The sequence below is a fragment of the Lepeophtheirus salmonis genome, chromosome 12, assembly GCF_016086655.4.
Source record: "Lepeophtheirus salmonis chromosome 12, UVic_Lsal_1.4, whole genome shotgun sequence".
In the NCBI taxonomy this organism is placed as follows: domain Eukaryota; kingdom Metazoa; phylum Arthropoda; class Copepoda; order Siphonostomatoida; family Caligidae; genus Lepeophtheirus; species Lepeophtheirus salmonis.
This window is the reverse complement of record NC_052142.2, coordinates 8,734,632-8,757,920: the sequence shown is the minus strand read 5'-3', so window position 1 is coordinate 8,757,920 and position 23,289 is coordinate 8,734,632. Positions and strand designations below refer to the sequence as shown.

Sequence of the window (23,289 nt, the reverse complement as noted above, 5' to 3'; positions counted from 1 at the left end):
CTTCTCACTGATAATGAGTTTATATTGAGATTTAGTAAATCTCTTTTCCAGTTCTCCTTTCATTGCGTCCTTAAAATTAGATTTGGATTTTAATTATCTATTTTCCGATTGAAGGATTTTCACTTTTTTGTGTAAATCTGTTTCCTTAGTAACTTGAGTTCTAGAATGAGTGGATCTTTTCTGGTATTAGAAGTAGAGCTTCTACTCCGGTATACATATGCTTCATCAGATGCGTTAACCTTTTCTATCACAAGTTGATTTTACGTTGGTTTGAGATGATTTGTCTAATGTCTCCAAATATATTTCATTAGAATCTTCTAGAAATTGGACTATTATTTTAATTGATTTCTTTTTCCTTGGAGCTTGCTCAAATCGTTTTCCAGGTATGATACCTCTGGAAGGGATTCTTTCAATTTTCTTTTTATAAATAGTCTCAGCAGTTCACCTTTAAGTTCCTCTTATAAGCATTTTCCTCAAAATGATTCTCACAAATTCTAGGGTATTTTCCTAAGGGGTCCCTTCGATGACAAGCACTTTCCACACTTTTTCCTACTGGAGGGATCCTTTGGAAAAGGATGATAAATGATGTTATTGCAAAATCACGAATGGAAACTGCACAACTAACAGTTTCATTGCACGAATACATTATACTATTTCGAAATGGCGAATAGGTATTATTATCGTAATAATAATAGTCTATTAGTAATAATATATATTTATTGTAAAATGTAAATAATACTTCAAGGATACCAAACTTATCTCTCTTGTCCCACAGTGTAGTCAAAATCTCCCTCTCTTGCCCAGCTAAAGCATTAAACCAAGTAGCGAAACACGACCAATAGCCTGAGGAGAAAGAATTGTGCGACGTTACAATTTTTTTCGCAAGCTTTGCGGGATCGAGAGTACACAAGCCAGTGCCGCAGAGGTACAAATGGAGGCCACAGTGTTTTTAAAGCCCATTACCTAGCCCAACTTCTTGTTCATTACCTGCATTGATACATTAAATATTGAGTTTGCTTGATTCTCCTAACCAGGGTTCTCACTAAAAATCCCTACATTTTCTTACGCATACATTTCGTCATAAATGTGTTTGTTAATTGACGACATAGAAAAAAAAATTCCTCAAATATTTAAATTACGCCCGCACGTTTACATATAAACAGAAATTGTAATATTTCTATGTCCAAATATTCAAATTATATTGTTAAATACCACAGAATTCTAAGTGAATGGAAGACTGAAGACTTCTTTGCCGGAAAAAAGAAAAAAATACAGTCTTTGATGATTATTTGGTGTCTGTAGCTGTTCATAGCATATCTTTCAAAATAATATCTCCATTCAGGAAAGGAAACGTCAAAGATACGCTTCTAAATACACTACATATGTTAGAAATAAAGTGAAAATTGAGCCATCATTCAAACAGAGCAAGTTTTTGTCCTAGCGGACTGTGTAATTGATTTAAATAACTATTGTTCAAATTGTCAATTAAACGCTTCCAAGTAACATCTATTAAATAATAAAACTGAAGACTTACATTAATTTAACTACCTGTTAGAATTATCTCTAGAATTAATTACAATCTTCCAATTGAAGGATCTGTTCTTCGTATCATAAGAACTTTAAAGTAAGCATAATGCTTATCCATGACATTATAACAGAAAAAAAACCCCAAAATTTAGCGAAAAGATTTTTTCACTGCTAATAGAATTATATATATCATGGATAAAGTTGATAATATTGTAGAGAAAAACGTTATTGTTAATATTTACGTGTTGACAATTAAATAATAACAAAATATTCATTCCATTTGGTGATGAACAATTCCCTCAATTTCTTAGTACTTAGTTTGGACCTCCTTTTCGTATTCATGATATTCATCATACTAAAGACTCTCTCAGCATCACAATTGACAATTAGAATATTTTTATATGCAAGGTTTTCACTTGTTGAGAGTTCCTTTAGTTTTGTGTAGTCAGGATTCTTTGAAGCACTTCTTTTAACTTGGTGTTGAATGGTTCTTCCTTCAAATCTTGAGTCAGATTTTCTACTATGGTTAGGCTGGTAAGAAGAAGCAATCTTTCCTCAAGCGTAATTATTGCCAAAAGTATTTAACGGAAATTTTCCTGCATAAATACGACTTCTTCTCTTTTCAGGAATAATTATTAATTACTTCTTGTGCTCTTGTGGTTGCTGCTAAATCTTCACCAAGGCTGTTTAAATGTTCTGTGAAGACGTCGAAGTGATGGTAGTAGTACTCCACTGCTTTTAATCAAGTTCCCTATCTTGTTATAATTGGCGATGGAGGGACGGGAATTTCGTACGAAGCAGTTAATACTTTCTTTCTTCTTCCAGAATTCAAAAACATCTTCTTCACATTGGAAATAAGTTCGTTCGTTAGAGGAAACTTTTGTTGAACCATATCTGCGTCTCTATGTAATCCATGAACAATACATGTAATGTGAATCAATTACGGGAATTTTTTTCGAAGATCTTCTTCTGCTTTGGGACAATACGAGGCGGCATCAGTTCTCCCAATAACTTATAAACTGAGCTTATGACTATGTTCTTTACATTGTTTGCGTTTGTAATGTCAATATCAATCAAGTCAATAAGGTAAAGTCTCCCTCAGAAATGTCCGTTCAAAGGGCCAATCAAAATTGCCATCATTGACCTCCCTTGATGATCTCTTGTCTCATCTAGTGCAACGAAAATATCATTTTCTTCCTCTTCTTCTTTTATTCTATTAAAAACTCCTTGACATACTTCCCCAACCAAGTTGTTAATGACCCATCGACCGGGAGAAGTTTTTCTGGTACATTTTTCAATAAACTTGGAGAAATTGGGATGATCCAGAAACATTTAAAGGGATGTTACACGACACAAATAACTGTGCTACGTCCAAATTGAATGATGAACCGATTAACTATCCTTCGTCTCATTTAATCATGTGTTTATTGAAGACTTTTAAGTTTTTGATGTGATGCAAGGTTTTGGAGTGGCGGATTACTTGCCATAAAGAACGAGATAGGCACGAGAAACCGCAAAAACGGCAAGCTATACTTTTATTTTCCAAATCATAATTCCACTCATCAGTACCTCCGTTGTTACATACCCATGAAAAAAAGGGATTTTTTCTTCGGCATGATGATGATGTACGTGAGAGAGCAGTGAGTGGAAGTTGCTTTGCTGATGATCAGTACAATACTGAGGAAAAGTTGTTTAGAAGATACAAGGGTCCCAACGTATTTTATTCCTTTTTTTATATAATCTCTTCCAACCAATCAAATTCGTTCTTTTTCAACGATTCCAACAACTTTACAAATAGGACAAAGGTGCACCATTTATAAGTGTTGCTTTTTAGACCGACGGACCTGTATATATTGAAATTTCTACATTGTTTGGATCACAATGGAAATAAATGTTGGAGTTATTCTTAAAACATTTAATTTAATCTTCATAAATGTAGTGTAGTGAGACGTTTTCTTCAAAATATATTTAATGCATTTAAGAATATTTAGTAGTGTTGCGTCTTGACGAGGGAGAGACACAAGCTTATTTATAATAGGAGAGATCCAGGATGACCAAGAGACATGAGGAGAAGAATTCACGTGGAGGAATAATGTAACACTGTTTATAAGATCATGTGTATTCTAACTATACTCTAATTTATTTACAAGATACAAGATTATTTATAATACGTAAAACATAGTACTTATAATACATGGACGAATATACAAGAAGATAAAACATGTAAGGAAATATTAAATACATAACAAGTAGTAAATATACTAAAAAAAATAGTTTTTTCTTCGCTATTCATTATTGATGTTGTCTTTTGCATGTTTGTTAATAAAAAAAATCAGTCAAAAATTTATTCATTATGTGGTTATTGAGCGAAATAGGATATTAAGAATTGATAGTCAAATTCAAAGTTGAATTTCTATTTTTTAATTATGTCAATAGAACTATCTTCCACACAATTTGACTAATAAAGTTGTCACAAAAAAAAAATCTGCTCATGTTGCAATAATTACAATATTAAGTTTACTTCTTTTTGAATTTTATATATAAATCTATAATCAAGTAAATCTATTAATTGAATATTGAATGTAGATTTTGTCATTGAGGAATATCTTCTATTAAATCAAGTTATTGTTGATGAAGTGATATATTGTTAATAAGAAGAGAGAAAAATGAGATGAGATGGAATGTATTCTATTTTTCAATAATATAAGATAGAGAAGAGATAGTTCTCAAATGGCAAATTGATAATATTCAACGCTTTCTATAAGTTTTTAGAACAAGATTACTAATTCTGAAAACGTTGGAAACAAAAATGTACCTGTTCAGAAAGATAAAACATATCTCCATCGGATGTTCTTTATCTTTCATTCTCAATGAAAATAGAAAAAAGATTAACTTTGTAAAGATAAATGCAATTTGTCTTTCCCATTTGTATTCACGAGTAAGAAACTGATTTAGCTTCAGATAAGATCATAGTTTTTAGTATAATTTTTTTTCGATGATCTTTGGCGCATTCAACATTCGTATTGCAATCTCTGCTTTAGACATGATGCAAGTGCTCCTTAATAATTTTGTTAATAAGTAAAGAAAGGTCCAAAAGAACAACCATTTTCTAGATACCTTTTAATTTACAGATGAATCAGAAAATTGATATTAATACAATTGATCCAAAAATATTCTAATAATATCGAAGGATTGAATAATATAGTAAAATGAACACCATTTCGGAACAACGAAATAAACGTTATACTACAACTTAAAAGAATTTTCTGTCAAAAAAAATTTGATTTGGATTGTTTTTTTTTCAGTTTAACTTTTAATTTTCTTACAGAAAATTTATTAAATGTTTTAAAATCAAATGCAATTAAGTTACTCACTAATTTTAAGAATTTCTGAACATTTTTGAGGCAGAAAAAGTCCTTAAATTGAATATAAATCCGTCGATTAGATTACTTACAAGTAATCAGTAAATACTGATTTATTTTGAATGAAAATCCAATTATTGAATTTTGGTTAGTATTGTTGCTGCTCTTGGCTATGATGGTTGACCTATTTTTTGATTAAAATTATTATTTTCGCTCCTATTTCCTTTTAATAATCCACTTTGTGTTTGTATTTCGTGCACTTGTTCACTTCGGCACACCCCTCAACTTATTCGAAAATATTTTCACCTTATAATAAATTGAAAACTTTATTCTCATCACATTTGTACATACTATGTATTATTTGTCAAGAGGTTTTAAACATTGTAAGTGGCATAGTCTCCAATCTGATATATCACAAAATTGAAATAAATTGAATGTCATTATGAAGTTGAGTGTTTTTTTATTATGTCAAATTAACTAATGTTTGTTCCGAAGTTGTTGTGTTTTGACGAGGGTGAGGAAACACAAACTATTTATAAGATGGAGAGATCCAGGGCGACCGAGAGAAGTGAGGAGAAGGAAAGACGTGGAGGAATAATACAATGGTTATTTATAAGAACATCTGTATTCTTATTAATACAAAAACCTACTTTAGTACGTACATAAAATACACAACTATTTATACTTAAAATCATTTAAAAGAATGTACTTTACATATATATATACAAGAAAATAAGAGACGAGAAGAAGGGGGAAGAAAACACTAATACATTACAGAAGTTTCGTGGCATTTCTCATTGCGTTTTCTTTCTGACGTCAGTCAAGAAATGTCAAAAATGGACAATTTAAATTTGCTGAAATTGGTGGATCTGAAAGAGATTTGTGAACATCATGGAGCCCCATGAAGTAGTTTTGAGGAGGTTTCGTAGTGCTTGTTATTCTATCTTGCTTAGATATAATTCATTTAAAAAATTTACTATGACAATGATAGTCCGGTATTACTTAAAAGATAAATAAGAGTTCCTGTGAAGGGAAGAAAAGGAAGAAAGGGAAGAAAGGGAAGAAAGGGAAGAGAAGGGAAGAGAAGGGGAAAAGTTGAAGTTCTGAGATACGCGAGGCTGTTGTGGAAGTATGTGAAGCCTCGTTGTAACGACTCGGGTTCCCTCTCTGACGTATCCGTGCGGAGTATTTGTAGAAGCGCAGAATGAGCATGAGGAAGAGAAGCAGAGGTGTGGGGGAGGCGGGTCATGAGTTGAAGAAGAGTAGTAGGTGTGGACGAAGTGGGAGCAGCAGTGGGAGTGGGAACGAGTGTGAGAGTGAAGAAGAAGTGGAGAGTGAGGAATTACCTGAATACGATGGTTGTGGCATGTCACTGGACCTCAAGACGGAAGTGGTAAGTCCGACTCCCTTGGACTCCTCTGAGGAGGTGTTGTGCTCAGTGTCCCGCACGGCACCCCCTGTGGAAGCCTCTTGCTCGCATGAGCCGCCTAAGCCCCCTGAGCCCCATCACCATCATAAGCGGAAAAAGTCGAAGAAGAAGAAGAAGAAGAAATCTAAGAAGAGATTGCGTGATCTTTCTCTCCTCATTCCCGGATCTCCAGTTAGTTCTGATCCGGAAATGCATCCTGACAACACCAGTCCAATTTCGTCCCCCTCCCCATCGAGGAGGCTGCGTAGAGGCCCTCGCTCTCCCGAGGGACCCCCGCCGCCTCTTTCACCAGTCAGAACTCCAATTTATCCGCGTGGACCTCGAACACCCCCAAGTCCACCTCCGAAAAGTCCTTCTTTTTCCAGACAAAGCAAAAGGAAGCGGGAAGTCTCTCCTGACTTATGTAAGCTTCGCTCCCGATCCCGAAAGCAGGAAGAAAGGCGGATTCATTCACCCAAGTAAGTTGTGTACTCTTTACTTTGTCATCAGGCTTCCTTTGCCAGACAACTAGGAAATACAAAAGAAGATTTTAGTCATCTCTCTGCCTTTCTTGCAATTAAATAAACTTCTTTCTTCAAAAGAGACTCAAACTTCATCATTCAGAGTAATGGGGTAATATCAGAATTTATCAGAATTTATCAGAATTTTAACGCCAACCCTTAGAGATTCATATTTTTATATATACAATATAATTTTCTATATCAAAATGTTCCTCACTAACATGAATAATTTTTAAGTATATAAAAAGCCTAATAAAGAGATATCTCGAGTTTTGAACAAGATATTTTTATTGAAAAACCATTAAGTTTTTATTATGATATCTATATAAAAAATTGTGACAAAGGAGGAAAAAACTGAGATCAACGATAAATTTTGCGTTCAAGGAGGAATTTAATCCCCCTGACAATGCATTTTCGTAATATCCGACACTAGAAGAATTTTATGAAATGACCACTTAAAAAGTAAATCAATGAGATCTACTAGCCATTTTGGTCCTACTAGCAGACAATCATTCAGTGAAAGTTCCGAATTAGATTTCATTGAGCCATCGAAAACTATTCTGAGTTTAGTCGTCGAAGATCATTCCTTTATTACAGCATGAATTGAGAAGTAAACAAACAGTTTTATTCATAAATTCTTGATAAGGAAGAAATTATACTTTCATCATATATACATTGTTATGTAATGATTTAATTAAACTTAAGTACTTAATTGATATAAAACCGCCAAGAAATTTATGATTCTGAATTTAATTTAGGATTTAGACCATGCGATATGTATGATGCTGTTGGTTTCATTGATTTCCCCCCTTTTGTATTTATCCTATATAAAATGTAAATTAGGTATAATATCATACTCCAGAGATACCAAACTTCTCTCTTTAGTTCCAGTTCCTAATTTTGGCATTTAGTGAATTTGTGTTTGGTGCTGTTGTTATACTCTATGGCACCAAATCTGTCTGTCTTGCTCAGCAGTAGGTACGGTACATAAAATTGAAAATTCTAGTAATCCCGATTACATGTTGGTATAACCTTGTATTTCCATTAACCTTGGATACTACCAATATCGAAGCAAACAAATTATTTTTTCTATACCAAACTTCATAAATTGGATCACCCAACCGGCTTGAAGGAGCATATGTTTGATTTTTATCCACTTTCCTTTAAATTTGGAAAAAAAAATTATTTTATTACTCTTAGAGGAAGCACACTACATCTTTACACAACATAACAATTATACTAATAATAAGGAAGTTGATTCCGTGTTGATGTCAACAAATTAGAGTGACCAAATACACCTTTAAAAATAGTTATATTTGGCCGAAACCATATTATTAAATTATATCTTTAATATATAACATAATAACTTGTATGAACTAATAGTTATAACATTGATATTGATATATTTACCAAATAAGATATACTTTTTTTTGACATAAGAGGACATCAATAAAACATTAATATATCTATACATATTTAATTTAAACATTATTTTGATACTGATTGGAGCTTCCATTTTACAATGAATTTTTTGTTCATGATATTGAAAAGCACTTCTGTGACTTTGTGTAGGAGTATCTTCAATCGATCAGGAGGAAAACTCTTGTTGTGCTAACGTGTGGATGCTCAATTGAGTTCTAAAGTTTCTGTTCACATAGACATTGCCATTTGACGACTGTTTCTGGATCATTCAGTAGAAATCGATTAAAATTCACATCAGGGTCCTTTTCATTGTTATTGTAGCATTGCTTGCAGCTAGGGCAAAAGTACTTGAATCCCATGATTAAGTATAATTCAATCAAAGTCTCTTGGACACAACCATCGAGACCACGTTTTCAAAATATACAAGGCCATCTTTAGTTAAACAAGAGCGTGCTCTATTCTTACTTTCATTTCCTGATAACTATCTTCTATGACCGACCTTAATATATTATTACAAGAAATAAATATTAGATAACTTTTAATAAATCATTTTTTTATGGTGTTCTTTCTTTTAAATGAAATGTTATGTCTTCGCTTAAAAGTAAACAGTGATTTGTGTCATGATCAAAAATGATAAATATATAAGAATTTTTTTTTTAAAAAGAGGTGTTTTTTTTTTATGAACACGGCAATTTCTCATATTCAAAATATATACCTAAATAATTTATATATTTTTCGTTTGTAGAAAAATGTTTGTACAAATTATATGTTTTGCTTATGTCTTTTATTTAGGCCATTCAAGGGGAAAAAAATAACATAACAGGTATATTTTGTAAAAATTAATTTTTATAATATAAATTTGTAGGCCACAAAACCAGAAATTTAGTTTTTCGATGTAAAAACAATTAAAAAAAGCACCATCCTTATATGAGCACAAAAATTTGTTAAGGAATCGAATTTTTTTTCAAAATAGACAATACATGTCAATTAAAAAAAAAAAAAAAACTAATCAGAATAGACTATGCATAATTTCAACAAAGATGTGAGAGTTAAAAGATTAGAAAATTTTAGTCCAGGAACCAATTAAAAATCCCCTCCTGAAAACGCATTATCTATTAAATCCTTATTTTTCAACTTAGAATCTTGAAAATTTGAATACTTGATTATTAATTAATAAATTATAAAAAATACGTGACATCCATCATTTTTTAAGTTAGGCAATGTACTTAATTAAGGCGTATAAATCATTAGGAAGAACACACATTACGCTATCAGAAATTGTAAGCTAGTTTTTTTTTTGACCAATCAATTTAAAAAAAAATACAATTATTAAATTGATCATTTCTCATCAATGCACTCAATCAAATAAAACTTAAAAGGTGGGTATCAGAAGAAATTAAATACAAATGTAATCTTCAACTAATTTATATCCAAATATATATATGAATAGAAGACAAAATATTATATATGACGACGAACGTAACCATCAAAAATGTCTCCCTCTTCAACATTTGTCTGGAGCGTTATTATAGTTGAATCATGCTTATGTTTAAGCAATCTATGTGTTTAAGATGTATACCACAAAATACTATGGAACCAAATATTCATTAATTTTAATTCTGAGATAACATTAATTTATTTTTTTACATCATATTTGAATTTTTTCTCTATATCATGGAAATCTAATATAGATATATCTACCTTATTCATACTTAACTTTCAGGTTCAATAATTGCAATTATCTATAGCAATGAAATCTGATGAACATCGGCCAATATTTGCTCTTTACATGAGACGTTTTGTAACATTGTTCTTTCAATTATAAACTAATGTAACACAAATTAATATTAACCTTAAACATAATATTTTGATATTAAAAAAAATAGTTTATACAATCGAAATATATGTGTAGGTTTATAATTTATAGTTTCTCAAGTAATAAGTCGTTGTAAGTGTTAATTAAACGTTAAAAATTTCTCAGAAATAGCAAAGCATAAACTGATCAAGATTTATCGGTAGTATTGAATAAGAGTGATATGACACTCCAGTCAAATGTAGCTAACACACCTTCGCATTCCTTATGGCTCTGTTTATCATGTACTATGTTTTGTCTTCTATTCATATATATTAGGATCTAAATTGGTTGAAAATTACATTTGTATCTAGTTTATTTTGATTCTGATCTTGTTTTATTTTATGAGTATTAATGAAATAATACTTTCATATAGAGTTATATATGTGGGCTTTTTTAACGATATTACTGGTCTCTTTCATATACAAAAACCAAAATTTTATCATTTACGGATTTTTTAAATAATAATTATCAAGTATTCAAAATTTGAATAAGAAATAAAAAATTAGGATATAAGGAAAAAAAATTAGGATTTTAAAGGGATTTGATGTGAGAGTGTGTATTCAGGGGAAGGGGATTTTTACTTTGATCCCATACTTGAATTTTCCAATTGAAATTTTGAAGAGAGTTTGAAGAATTGGTTTAAAAATGAAGCAAATCTGTGAGGCTGCTGATCTGATATATTGGTATTTTGTTGACGTTATTTGATTATTTTTTGTTTATGGGTGTCTATTTTTAAGTAACAAAAGGGTATTATTAGAATAGTCTATTAACTTTGGAAGTATTTTTTGTAAAATATTAGCTTGTCAAACTAAAATTTAGAAAAATATTTCAGTCTGAAAAGCTTAAATTATTAAAAACTATTCAAAATTGGCGATGAAAATTATTTAGCTTTTGATTACTCATCTTATATAGAGGACTACATTGAAGCTGTAGAAAATTATATTCAGGGTGATAATGTTTATATTTATATGGTTAGTAATAACAAGACTTATTGTTGCATCAGTTGTCTTGGAGTTTAATTAAATTCTTAGTTATAGGGGTATAATAAATTATATCCTTCTGGTGAATTGAAATGGAATGACCCATATAAAAGTCGCATTCCTAAACATTATTAATTTATATTTGTACTTTAATAGTTCAAGTATAAATTATTGTATTCATTAAGCTAAAACTCTTTATCACTTTTAATGATGTCATGGTTAATCATAATAAGATTGGAGTACTTGTTACACAAAGTTCATCAAAAAAAATAATATGTGTTCTTCGTTTTCCAGAAGGCGAAGAGATTCACGAGAGAGAAGTCCCACGTTAGTTAAAAAGTCTCCATCACGTTCTCCAGTATGTCATCATTCTCGTCGATCATTCAAAGATTCTCCAAGACGACGAGATCGTCATGACACCAAGGAAGGAAGACGTAAACCTGAAATGTCGAATAATATGCAAGCTACAACACTATTTGCAGAAATGATAAAGAAAAAAGAACTTCGTGAAAAATTGAAGCTGAGACAGAATTTGAAAAGAGAGTCATCTATGCTGGGAGAAACATCTTTCCATCATAGCAATCGTGACGAAATTCATACGTCAAGTAACTGTCTATCTCCTCAAAGAGTACAAAAATTATGGATTTCTTATCATAATGTATTATAAATGTGTTTATTTTAAAATTACAGTATCCATCCATCAAGTTGTCTCATAAACCAGTTAAAGGACTAGACTCTGCCCAGTCAATTATCGTTAGTAAGGGGATACACCCCAAACTACCTCATGTGTCACATACGACTGAACGAACGTCTCAAGCCTTTTCTTCTCCAAGTTCATCATCAGTTATAAATCCTGTTTCTAATGGTTCTATGGTTAAACATCAGTATAAGGCTTCTCATAGGTTAGAAAATTTACCTCTTCCCCCTGGAAATGATCTCAAAGTAGATTCATTAAATTCGTCATCGCCAATGAATACTTATAGTAAAAGACATTCCAAATTACTAAGCATGCCAATGCCTCCAACTGGGTCCGATGACGATTACATCGAATTTGTTGGTGGATCAATTAAAAGAAAAAAGAAAGATAAAAAACATCCCAAGGTTATAGGGAAAGATCCTCCCACTCTCATGTGTGAGGATGGAACAGATTGGGGGGAGAGGTCAATTGATCTCTATGAAATTGTCGATAAGGTTATCAGATAATGTTTTACATATTATGAGTATTATTTTTTCTCTCGACTTTTTAGGTTGGTGAAGGTACTTATGGGGAAGTCTTTAAAGCTGTATTGAAATTAACCACCAGTAATAATGACATGGATCTTGAAGTCGATATCGAAAGTCCTAGAGTATTTGCTCTAAAGAAAGTGCGCTTAGAAAACGAAAAAGAAGGATTTCCTATTACTGCTGTCAGAGAAATTAAGATTCTTCGTCAGTTGCGCCATAAAAACATAATACAATTGCGTGAAATTGTTACGGACAAAGAAAGTGCTATAGATTTTAAAAAAGATAAAGGGTCATTTTACTTGGTCTTCGAGTTTATGGATCACGACCTCATTGGATTGTTAGATTCTGGTTTAGTTGATTTTAATTCTGAAATGAATGCCAGTATAATGAAACAGCTTTTAGATGGACTCTCCTATTGTCATAGCAAGTACGAAATTTTTTCAATTTGTCTTTTCCTATAAAAAGTTTCTTTTATAGAAATTTCCTTCATCGAGACATTAAATGCTCTAATATTTTGATTAATAATAGAGGGCAGGTCAAGTTAGCGGATTTTGGTCTTGCTCGATTATATAATGTAAGATATATTAATTGTATGTATGGCATATGTACCAATTTCACACTACAGGCTGAAGACAAGGAACGACCTTATACAAATAAAGTGATCACATTGTGGTATAGACCGCCCGAGTTACTTTTAGGAGAAGAACGTTATGGACCAGCTATAGATGTTTGGTCGTGTGGATGTATTCTTGGAGAGTTATTCATTAAAAAACCTTTATTTCAGGTAAAAATATAAAGTACACTTATCATTCCATTTGTATTATTTTAAATTAGGCTAATGAGGAATTTTTACAACTTATGATCATTTCCAAATTATGTGGAACGCCTTGCCCAGCTGTTTGGCCTAATGTGATCAATTTGCCTGGATTCGCCAATATTAAACCGAAAAAACAACATCGACGCAAACTAAGAGAGGAGTTCATTATGCTTCCGGCTCCTGCGCTTGATTTATTGGATAAGATGTTGGCTTTAGATCCAAATAAGCGAATTTCTGCTGCTGATGCTCTTAAAGGAGAATGGTTACGTAACGTCGACCCCGATAAGTATGTCGCTTTTGAAAATGTGTTAATAATTCCTTTAGAAACATTTATATAGCATATTTTGTTTCGACTAATGGTTAATTTGAATTATAAAGATATCATGCAAAGAAACTAATTTAGTTTCATACTATTACTACTTCAGATGGGTTGAATATCTACAAAATAAAAATTATTGTCATAAATTTAAAAAATAACCTTATTTTTAAGTTACATTTTGCTGAAAACAATTATTAACAAAAATATTACATTCAGATTTGAGTACTTACAAGACTTGAATTCTAATACTCTTCCATTAGAATTAAATGAGAATTTGTCTTAATTGATTTTGATCCTTATTCTCTGTGTATAGACTTTAAAACCTTTGGATAGTGGTGATATTTCGTTGGGTAAAATTTAACTACAATACTCATCGTCGTGGTATATTGTTTTTTTCCTACATGCAAAAAAAATATGACAGTTTAATTTGTAAAGAAATCGAATCATGAAAATTTGACGCCCTTATTAATCCTTTTTTTTTTTTAGAATTCTGAACAACTTTTATTTTATGTTTGAAGTATGATTATGTCATCGTTTTTTAAATAAATACCCCTGTGAGTGTTTATTATGGGACATACAATCATTCAACTATAATATTATTTTATAGTGGATATATATAGATAATAGATGTCCGTTAAAATAATGCACACGATATTTATTTCAAAAACAGACAGATACCTACTTCAAAAATAAAATAAAAGTTGTTCAGAATTCTGAATTACAAACCTTAGGCTATGGTTCATTCTGATCATATCATATTCCTTTGCTATGAAACAAAAGATTGTTTTTTCGCTAATAGCTTGATTTTTTTTTTTTTTTCATTAAACAAGATCAGTTCCCATGCCTCAAATTTTTTATGAGGTATGGGTTGCTGATTGGAAAATGCACTCAAAAAATTAAAAATCCAAAAAACGAATTATTTACTAACGGAAAAGGGAAGAACGTACATTGAATACGAATTTTAAAAAAAGAATTAGGAAGAAGATTGTCGAGTTAATCTTAGTATGTCCCTTAATTACGGTTGAAAAAGGAATATATTACTAATCATAATGGTCAAATGGATAGAAGAACTTCGAATGATGTCTATCGACAAGTTCTGGAGTTATTTATAGCGTTACTAAAATAATTCGAAATAATAATACAGGTACGTCTTAGTATATATGTATGTACTTACATAGAAAATGATCAAGGGAAGAGTTTCTCTTAAAAAAAAAATTATATCTATATGAATACCGGGTGTAGAAAAAGTACTTAGACCTGCCTCTAAGTAGTGATTAAAGTACTAATATTGATCAGGATGATGTATATAAATATTTTATATATATATATAATTTTTTTACTATAAGAATGTACTTTAACTATAAATCTGGCCTCAATGAAAGCCTCCAACTGCCTCCGGAAGCCCTTGCACACATTGGCAAGGTAGTTTATTTTTCATGATAATCCACTGCTGGTTAACTGAGGTCTTCAGGGCATCAATATTCGGGTGGCGGACTTTGCAGGCCTTCTTCTCGCAGTTACCGGTATCCAACATGAACCCAAATTGGAGGCATTTTTTCTCCAGTTAATGCCATAACCCCCCGCATCATCACACAGGCCGAATGTTTGGTCTTGGTGACTGTCCTGATGCTGTTGTCAGCCTTGCCAAAGCATACCACTCGATCATTTTGGTTGTTTTAGATGGGGGCAACAGTAAAGGTCTTTTGATCAGAGAAAAAAATTACCCGGTTGGCGTTGTGCTTCAGATTATTCAAGTTGGGACTGAAGTGGCCTCTCAATTCTTCTAAGCAACTTTCCTCCAGCCTTTCGTATGGCCTTCCCTACACTAGACCGAGGCACCTTCTTGGCGGTTTTTTTTTTTAAATTTATAATTGAACTTTTTTATGAACAGCTGTTGAGTTATATTTTTTTTTCTGAATAGCTGTTGATTTTTTAATATTTTTTTTTCAAAAAATTTCATTTTTGAAATTTGTTACCAAAATTTTTTGAATTTTTTGATTTATTTTCACAAAAATCCAAATACCAAGAACTCTACCAAAATATAATCCGACGGAAGCCCCTGTTATTGAAGCTTGAAAAGCTTTGTGCATGTAAGGGGTACTTGGGTTAGATAAGTATTTTACAAGTGGTAAGTGACGGGGGGAAAGGCTGAGAATCCCTCCTCTAATACAACCTTATTACTCTCTGGGAGTCGAATCTTTGGAGTAAGGTGGATGTGGAAGTAATTCGAAGTCAAATTAATGTAGTTCTGCCATTTTTTGATTGACTTATGACACGGTCCTGGTCAAACAGCAATTTTTTCTTTTTTTAAATTAAAAATTAATGGGGGGTATTTCCTTGATTTAATCCTTCGAACGCTCTAATAACGCTGTAAAATTTTCAATGTTGATGGTAATTCCCTTTGTTTTAACGAAGGTTTAATACAACCTCTCACAAAAATTGAACTTTCTGCGACAATTAATATCTGCCAAAGTCGTGCACCAACTACTCATCCCCTCTCGGTATGTAAATTGCTTTAAATATTCTTGAATATATGCTTCCAACTTTCTGTAAATAAACTCCTTGTTAACCATGTATCAATCAGTTAAATCCATGACAGAGGAATCACACTCAGCTTTCAGAGTAGCCAATATATTTAGCAAGATCGAATATGTTTTGAATTCTGAAGGAATATTCCATTTTTCAGGGTTTTTTGGTTAACAATGTTTTGGCTCATTTATAGGCTAAATTTCACATCATCAGTCACACTGAACCCAATGAATTTAATGCCTTAAAAATATAAATGAATAAGCATTTGTGAGAAATGTGCTTACTATAATTATAGTTAATGCACATCTATATTGTATTAAGATAAACATTAATGTACATATCTGACATAAAAGCTATTTCTAAAACTCTTACGTACATTTCAATATAATTTAGTTGCTCAAACATAATTAAAAAATCTAATTAAAAGCAACTAGTATTATTTTAGCAAATTATAACTTATTCGACTTACCTTTTTTTCACTTAACATAGTATGTAGAAAAACTCTAGATCTTTTTCTGGGACTATTCGTGATTATGAAATTTAATTAGATAATCTCAATAAAAGATCATCCTGGGTGGATATCCCATCATAATGAAGAAAATCCCAATTTCACTTGGAGATAGCAAGATTTTCTTTGGCAGTTCTTTCCTCCGCTGTCTTATTTGAAGTTATTGGCTTAGATAATTCCTCTTATAAATATGCTAGCCTAGGAAACTTTGCGGATACTGCTGTCCGAATTAGAAGTTTCCGCTTTAATGTTCCTTTTGATCATTTGAATCGAGAAAATGAAGGAACATACAATAAGACATTAACAATCAATTTATCAACAAATATTTTAGAAATAAATAGAAAACTTCATTTGTAATGGACATGGCTCATACTTCGATTACATGAGATAACTCAATATAGTTTTGAAGCCACTAAAGAACACTTCCATTTGAGAGGACATGAGAAATCAGATATTAAAGTACAGGTGCTTAAACAAGTCCAGGCTATAAGATCCGATGCTGATATGATACACATGCTTTTGATCGGTTCGAGAAAAGTGGTGGATCAATCAATTTCAGTCAAAAATATATCTTCTGGAATGAATAGAAATTGAATTGACAGCTCGTGAAATTTGCTATAAAACTGTTTCGTTTTTTGTTTTAAATAACTTTTTTCGTAATTTACTTAGGAATTTATGTGAGGTTGCGGGCCTCTTCTATTATAAACCTAGAATACTCAGAAACCAGATGCATGATATTGAAATCGAAACTAATTTTTGGGTTTTCACCTTAAATTAAAGTCTATATGTACAGATGTCAAGGTCAATTTCAGTAAAATTAGTTATTCTAAGTGCAATTAACGACATATGTACTATTAATTATGTTAGTCGATCTAAATATTGTATATATTAAATATTCCGATATTTTTTTAATAGAATGCCACCTCCTAATTTACCTAAATATCAAGATTGCCACGAGCTTTGGAGTAAAAAACGTAGGAAACATTTGAGAGAACAATCTCAAATAGAAGTTCAAAAACTGTCCTCCAATTCTGCACCAACATCAGAAAAACTTGATGACAACATGCAAGGGTATAGTGCGAATCTATTTATATATATGTATATTAGTCATTCTATGAAAAAAAAAATGGATTTGACTCAAATTAGGTAAGTGATATCATTGATAGTAGTCCAACTCAGAAAATAAATATTGTATAAATAACTTAATCCAACTCAATGAAGTTTAAGTTATCTATATAAATCACACAATTACTCCTAATTCCGTTATGGCTAATGGTGTTATTCATAAAAATCCTAACAAACTTCATTTATGTAGTATTTTTTGAAATTTATTCTTTTTTTACTATAAAAGGGTGTGTTCGATGAAACTTTTTATTATATAACTTTGGATGGTTAAAAAAATCTAGAGCACCAACCTAAAATATTTTTAAGCCATGGATAACTTTTTCAATGATCTATTATACTTGTCAATCATTGCTTTGGTTTACAATATATCACTAATCAAAATGTTAATTTCTTCATCTAGAGGACCTCAGAACTCACAGTGGGATTGAGTTATGAATCCAATATTCATTTCTAAGTAGGACTACTATCAATAATACCACAAATCAAATTTGAATCGAATCAGTTCCTTATTATTATTATTTTACTTTTTTTAATTCATGGAATGCCAAATATATATATAAGTATCAGAAATATGACGTCGAATAATTATGGGAAGGCACATTTTCGGTTTTGTTATGCATAAAATAGGAACTTTTACACATTTGATTCAAAAAACTTTTACTATATATAATATTTTAGCGAATGGTTCTGTGGATATACAACCGAATGAAAAGCCATAAAAGTAAAAGTTCCTATAATCCAGATCATTTTGTCCCTTCATGATTTTATTATAACGATGTATTTTCTGAAACAATCTAATAGTTGTATTATTATTTTTATTATCATACATTAGTTCTAGGTCATTAACTCGCAAACATTTGGATGACTCTTCTAAGCCTACTTCAACTTCAGGGACACCTGTTCGCACATATGGAGTGCGCAACTCTCCTTCGTTGTTATCCAAGTCAGAAGTAAGAAATCAGCTTGAGAATCTATCTGAATTGCTCTCACGAAAGGGTGAAATTCAAGCTAGATATTTGACTTCATTATTTTGTGAAGAAGATAATTCTATTAATCCATTGCTTGATTCCCTTCGACTTCAAATAAAGATGTCTGTTGCTAAACAAAAGTTGGTTTTTGGCGACAAAGTAACCCTTGATAATCTGATACTAAGCAACAGCAAGTTTTTATAATTCATTTTCAATAGTATAAATAATAAACATATTTTTTTAGGGAAAGCAAATGACAAGCTTGAATGCCATAATGAATATGTTGGGGCGGTCTCAGTAGCATCTAAGAAGGAAGATAATTTTCAACTTAATGTAATTTACAGTGAAATGTCTGGTGACTTTAAACACTCGTTATCTAAACTATTCGAGCATTTATCTATGCCTATTCCAGAGACTCTACGTTTGTAAAATTATACCTGAAAAGTTTTATTAAATGCTCATATCTTGTATTTATTTTAAAAAAAAGCATTTATTACACTGTCCTGCATTTCAAAAACTTTTTTTTTTTTGAAAAGGTTGAGTGTTTTTCCCTGATTCAGGATAGTATTTGCATCTGAAATTTATGGCATAATTTGTTTACCTGGGTCAGGTATTGTTTCTTAAAAATAGTATATTTTTCTATTATATCGCAATTATCCATACGATTGAACATTCTTTTGCAAAAGAAGTGAGTAGCCTTTAATATAGGCTATATATGTAATATAGGGATTCTTAAGAAACTGTTATCCTAAGATCTCAAAATTTTGCTTTTAATAATAATAAAATATAGGTAAGGGACTATATTTTAAGTATGTTCACTGGTAGGAGGGATGAGGTTTTTTTGTTTTTTTTCTAAACACTCTTAATAAGGAAAGGGAGTTAAAGAATTACTCGGGAGAAGTTGGCCATAAAATACTAAAAGGTTGCTTTACAAAATTTGTATACGGCTCTTTAAAATTAGAATACGATCAAGAAACATTTAAAAGTTATTAAATTTACTGATTTCTGGACTTATGTGGCCTATTTTCTTTTCAATTTCCAAAATATGTATCGATAGAGCATACATATAACTAGGGTTGGGCATCAAGCGAGTGCGAGGAAAAGGTAGGAGCGAGTCATATGGTACTATTGATTAAAGCTATGGTTTTGGAGGATAGAATATCACGTGATTCTGTTATAGAAATGAGAATTTTCTATATTTAAAATAACACTAGATGAGTTAATATAAAAATAAATTTTCAAATTCAGGAATATATAAAGGTTGCTAATATGATATGTCATACATGGGTTGTGGGAATCGTGTTTTGCTCAAGTGCGCCCGTAAATAAAACTATCTGGTTCCTCTGTTTTCTTTCGGACATAAACACACCTTTATTCATAAGTCGTACTTGATGGCCCATGGGTAAATTCGAACAGACCTAAAAAGATATATCAACTATAATTTTTTTAAATTACAACTTATCTGTAAGGTTACCACATATAGAAGCTTCCCTTCATCAAAATATAGTTTTACTTGGTACTATTTAACCAAAATAATATCAAGAAAATGTCTAAATGTTAGTTATAATTTATTGTATGATACAAATAGTATTAAATATTAATTGTCATAATATAAAACTTTGGTTAAGAATATTAATATACAAGGTGGATCGAATCATCGTTAGACCTGAAATACAAGTACATAACTTCTATTTGAAAGAACATTCAAGGATGACGTCTAACAAAATAACCGGAGTCCGGGAGTATAAAGAAGCACAATTAAGATTATTTGATGATGCAAATAAAATTGTGAAGTATATATTAATGAAGAATAGTAGAAACGGCAAAGAATAATCAAAATAGTCTAAATGATTTAGTATGAAATAGTGTTAACGCAAATACAGTCATGTGGATTCAATATATATCGAAGAAGTCAAAGCTCCAGGAGATCGTGGAACACGAGCTAAGAAAAATTGTGTAGACAGTGTGGTTTCCAATTCCCTCATAAGAATGGGAAGTTTCCTAGCAAAAAGTATCAAATGCGCAAGATGTGATAAGAGAGGACACTATATAAGAGTATGCAGGTGTCTCAATGAAAAAAACTCTTATTTTGATCATCAACTCTATTCAAAAATTTGAACTGAATAAATTACCCATCGATGCATTGAATGTCCATGGAAATTACTTCTAAAATATAATAGCTACATATGACAGTGGTGCAATTGTATCTGTCGCTGGATCGAGAGTTCAAAGTAAATATCGATTCCAACCCAAGAGTATTGTTTAGAATATATCTTTAACTTATATTTATTTATTTACACATGAAGGAAGAGGGATTGTTGTATATTACTAATATATCACTTAATAAATGTATATAATATTCTATCAATTTATGCGAGACATAATATATTGATAGTCAGAAGACATCAAGCCCATCCTTACAAGAAGTGTACTCATAACTTCTTAGTGACCACTGACCATAAAAATGACTAAATAACATTGGCACAAAATTTAAGGAATAGAGATGAGGCAAAAAAGTAACAAATTATTTAAAAAATAATGTTAATATTTACGTCTTGACAATTCAATAATAACAAAATATTCATTCCATTTGGTGATCAACAATTCACTCAATTTCTTAGTAATTAGTTTGTACCTCCTTTTCGTATTTATGATATTCATCATACTAAAGACTCAGCATCACAATTCATAATTGGGAGTATTTTTATATACAAGGTTTTCACTTGTTGAGAGTGCCTTTAGTTCTGTGTAGCCAGGATTCTTTTCAAGTACTTCTTTTAACTTTGTCTTGAATGCCTCTTCCTTCTAATCTTGAGTCAGATTTTCTACTATAGTTAGGCTGGTAAGAAAAGGCAATCTTTCCTCAAGTGCAGTTGTTGCCAAAGGTATTTGAAGAAAATTTTCCTGTATAAATACAACTTCTTCTCATAAGGAATCATTATTGTGCTCTTCTGGTTGCTGCCAAATCTTCATCGATGCTGTTTAAAATAGTTTCTGAAGGCGTCGAAGTGATGGTAGTAGTACTCCACTGCTTTTAATTAAGTTCTCTTCCCTGTTATAATGGGTGATGGAGGGAGAGGAATTTCGTACGAAGCAGTAAATACTCCCTTTCTTCTTCCAGAATTCAAAAACATCTTCACATTGGAAATAAGTTCGTTCGTTAGAGTAAACTTTTGTTAAACCATACCTGTAACTCTATGTAATCTATCAGCAATACATGTAATGTTAATCAATTGCAGGAATTTTTTTAGAAGACCTTCTCCTACTTTGAGACGATACGAGGCGGTACGTGAGATGAAGTCTTCTCACAATAACTTATAAACAGAGCATATGACCAAGTTATTTACATTGTTTGCGTTTGAAATCTTATTATCAATCAAGTCAATAAGGTAAGGCCTCCCACAGAAATGTCCGTCCAAAGGGCCAATCAAAATTCTCCGTTGATCTCTTGCCTCATCTAGTGCAACAAAAATATCCTTTTCTTCCAACACTTTTTTTATTCTATTCAAAACTCCTTGACATATTTCCCCAACCAAGTTGTAACGATCCATAGACCTGGAGAAGTTTTTCCAGTAAATTTTTCAATATACTTGGAGAAATTGGGACGATTCAGAACATTTAAAGGGATGTTACACGACACAAATACCTTTGCTACGTCCAAATTGAATGATGAACCGTTTAATTCTCCTTCGTCTCCTTTAATCTTGTGTTTATTGAAGACTTTTAAGTTTTTGATGCGATAAGAGGTTTTGGAATGGCGGATTACTTGCCATAAAGAACGAGATGGGTGCAAGAAATCGCAAAAACGGCAAGATATACTTTTATTTTACAAATCATAATTCCACACATCAGTACCTCCGTAGTTAGAAACCCATGAAAAAAGGCACGTTTTCTTCGGCATCATGATGATGCACGTGACCGAGCAGTGAGGGGAAGTTGCTTTGCTGATGATTAGTACAATACTGGAGAAAAGTTGTTAAGAATATGCAAGGGTACCAATGATTTTTATTCCTTTTTTATATAATCTCTTTTCGCCAATAAAATTCTTTCTTTTTCAACGATTCCAACAACCCTAAATATAGTCAAAGTTGATAACCCTATAAAGAAAAAGGCGTGCGAGGAGAATGGGGGGGGGGTGATACTTATGGTATCACTGTTCAAAATACTGATGTGATTATGAGCTGCCTGCTTTATTATGATTTTTGAGGGTATAACGAAAGTATTTATTATATATTTAGGTATAAAAATTAGACTCCTTTATAACTGATAGGACAATTCAGGCAACCATTCTTGACTTAATGTAGTTTTCTAACAGGACATAGGAAAGCTAACTATGTCGTAATGTCCGGCGATATTACTCCTTATTAAGATGTTTTAGCATTAGCACTTTTAGATTCTATCACGTTGATGAGATATGGACGATCCAAGAAATAGCCGTCCAAAGAACCAATCAATAAAGCAGTTATTGATCGCTTATGATTATCTTTTGTCTCATCGAGAGCAACAAAAATATCCTTCCCTTCCACTTATTCGTTAATTTTGGAGATGACATCATTGCCAACATCCTCCATTAATTTAATGATGGTTCCTCAGGAAGGGACGGGTTTACCCGTGTATTTATGCATAAATTTTTTAAACGTTTGATGATTAGCAATTGATAAAGGTATATTACATGCAATAAGCATCTTGGGAGATCAGAGTTAAAGTCTGATTTGATGTATTCA

General features: G+C 31.6%; 1 protein-coding gene and 2 long non-coding RNA genes across 8 annotated transcripts; 2 read left to right on the top strand and 1 right to left on the bottom strand.

Annotated features, from left to right (window-relative positions):
* The first annotated feature begins 411 nt into the window (after positions 1-411).
* Positions 412-3,874, top strand: LOC139906708 (uncharacterized). Its single transcript, XR_011782492.1, has 4 exons — positions 412-671; positions 776-1,624; positions 2,154-2,245; positions 2,353-3,874. It is a non-coding gene; the product is annotated as an uncharacterized lncRNA (long non-coding RNA).
* Positions 3,875-5,878: 2,004 nt separating this feature from the next.
* LOC121127288 (cyclin-dependent kinase 12) lies at positions 5,879-19,035 on the top strand. Of its 5 annotated transcripts, none has more exons than XM_040722610.2 (10): positions 5,879-6,776; positions 11,370-11,703; positions 11,766-12,266; positions 12,323-12,726; positions 12,777-12,873; positions 12,925-13,083; positions 13,134-13,402; positions 17,388-17,543; positions 18,430-18,755; positions 18,810-19,035. In XM_040722610.2, exons 1-10 carry the CDS (start codon positions 6,094-6,096, stop codon positions 18,992-18,994), a joined length of 3,114 nt encoding a protein of 1,037 aa, XP_040578544.1. In that variant the 5' UTR covers positions 5,879-6,093; the 3' UTR covers positions 18,995-19,035. The 5 variants fall into 5 exon arrangements, with proteins under 5 accessions (XP_040578544.1, XP_071748108.1, XP_040578546.1 ...); XM_071892007.1 differs by having other exon boundaries at positions 5,907-6,930; positions 18,436-18,755; XM_040722612.2 differs by having other exon boundaries at positions 5,930-6,776; positions 18,436-18,755.
* Positions 19,036-20,835: 1,800 nt separating this feature from the next.
* LOC121127287 (uncharacterized) lies at positions 20,836-22,526 on the bottom strand. 2 transcript variants are annotated; one of them, XR_011782491.1, is made up of 3 exons: positions 22,212-22,526; positions 21,822-22,154; positions 20,836-21,760 (listed from the first exon to the last, which is right to left on the bottom strand). It is a non-coding gene; the product is annotated as an uncharacterized lncRNA (long non-coding RNA). The 2 variants fall into 2 exon arrangements; XR_011782490.1 differs by having other exon boundaries at positions 20,836-21,769; positions 21,832-22,154; positions 22,212-22,342.
* Between the last annotated feature and the right edge of the window lie 763 nt (positions 22,527-23,289).

Coding starts and splice junctions, on each gene's coding strand:
- LOC121127288 (XM_040722610.2), top strand. CDS start 6,094: ATGAGCATGAGGAAGAGAAGCAGAGGTGTGGGGGAGGCGGGTCATGAG. Junction 6,777..11,369: donor AGGCGGATTCATTCACCCAA/GTAAGTTGTGTA, acceptor TTCGTTTTCCAG/AAGGCGAAGAGATTCACGAG. Junction 11,704..11,765: donor ACTGTCTATCTCCTCAAAGA/GTACAAAAATTA, acceptor TTAAAATTACAG/TATCCATCCATCAAGTTGTC.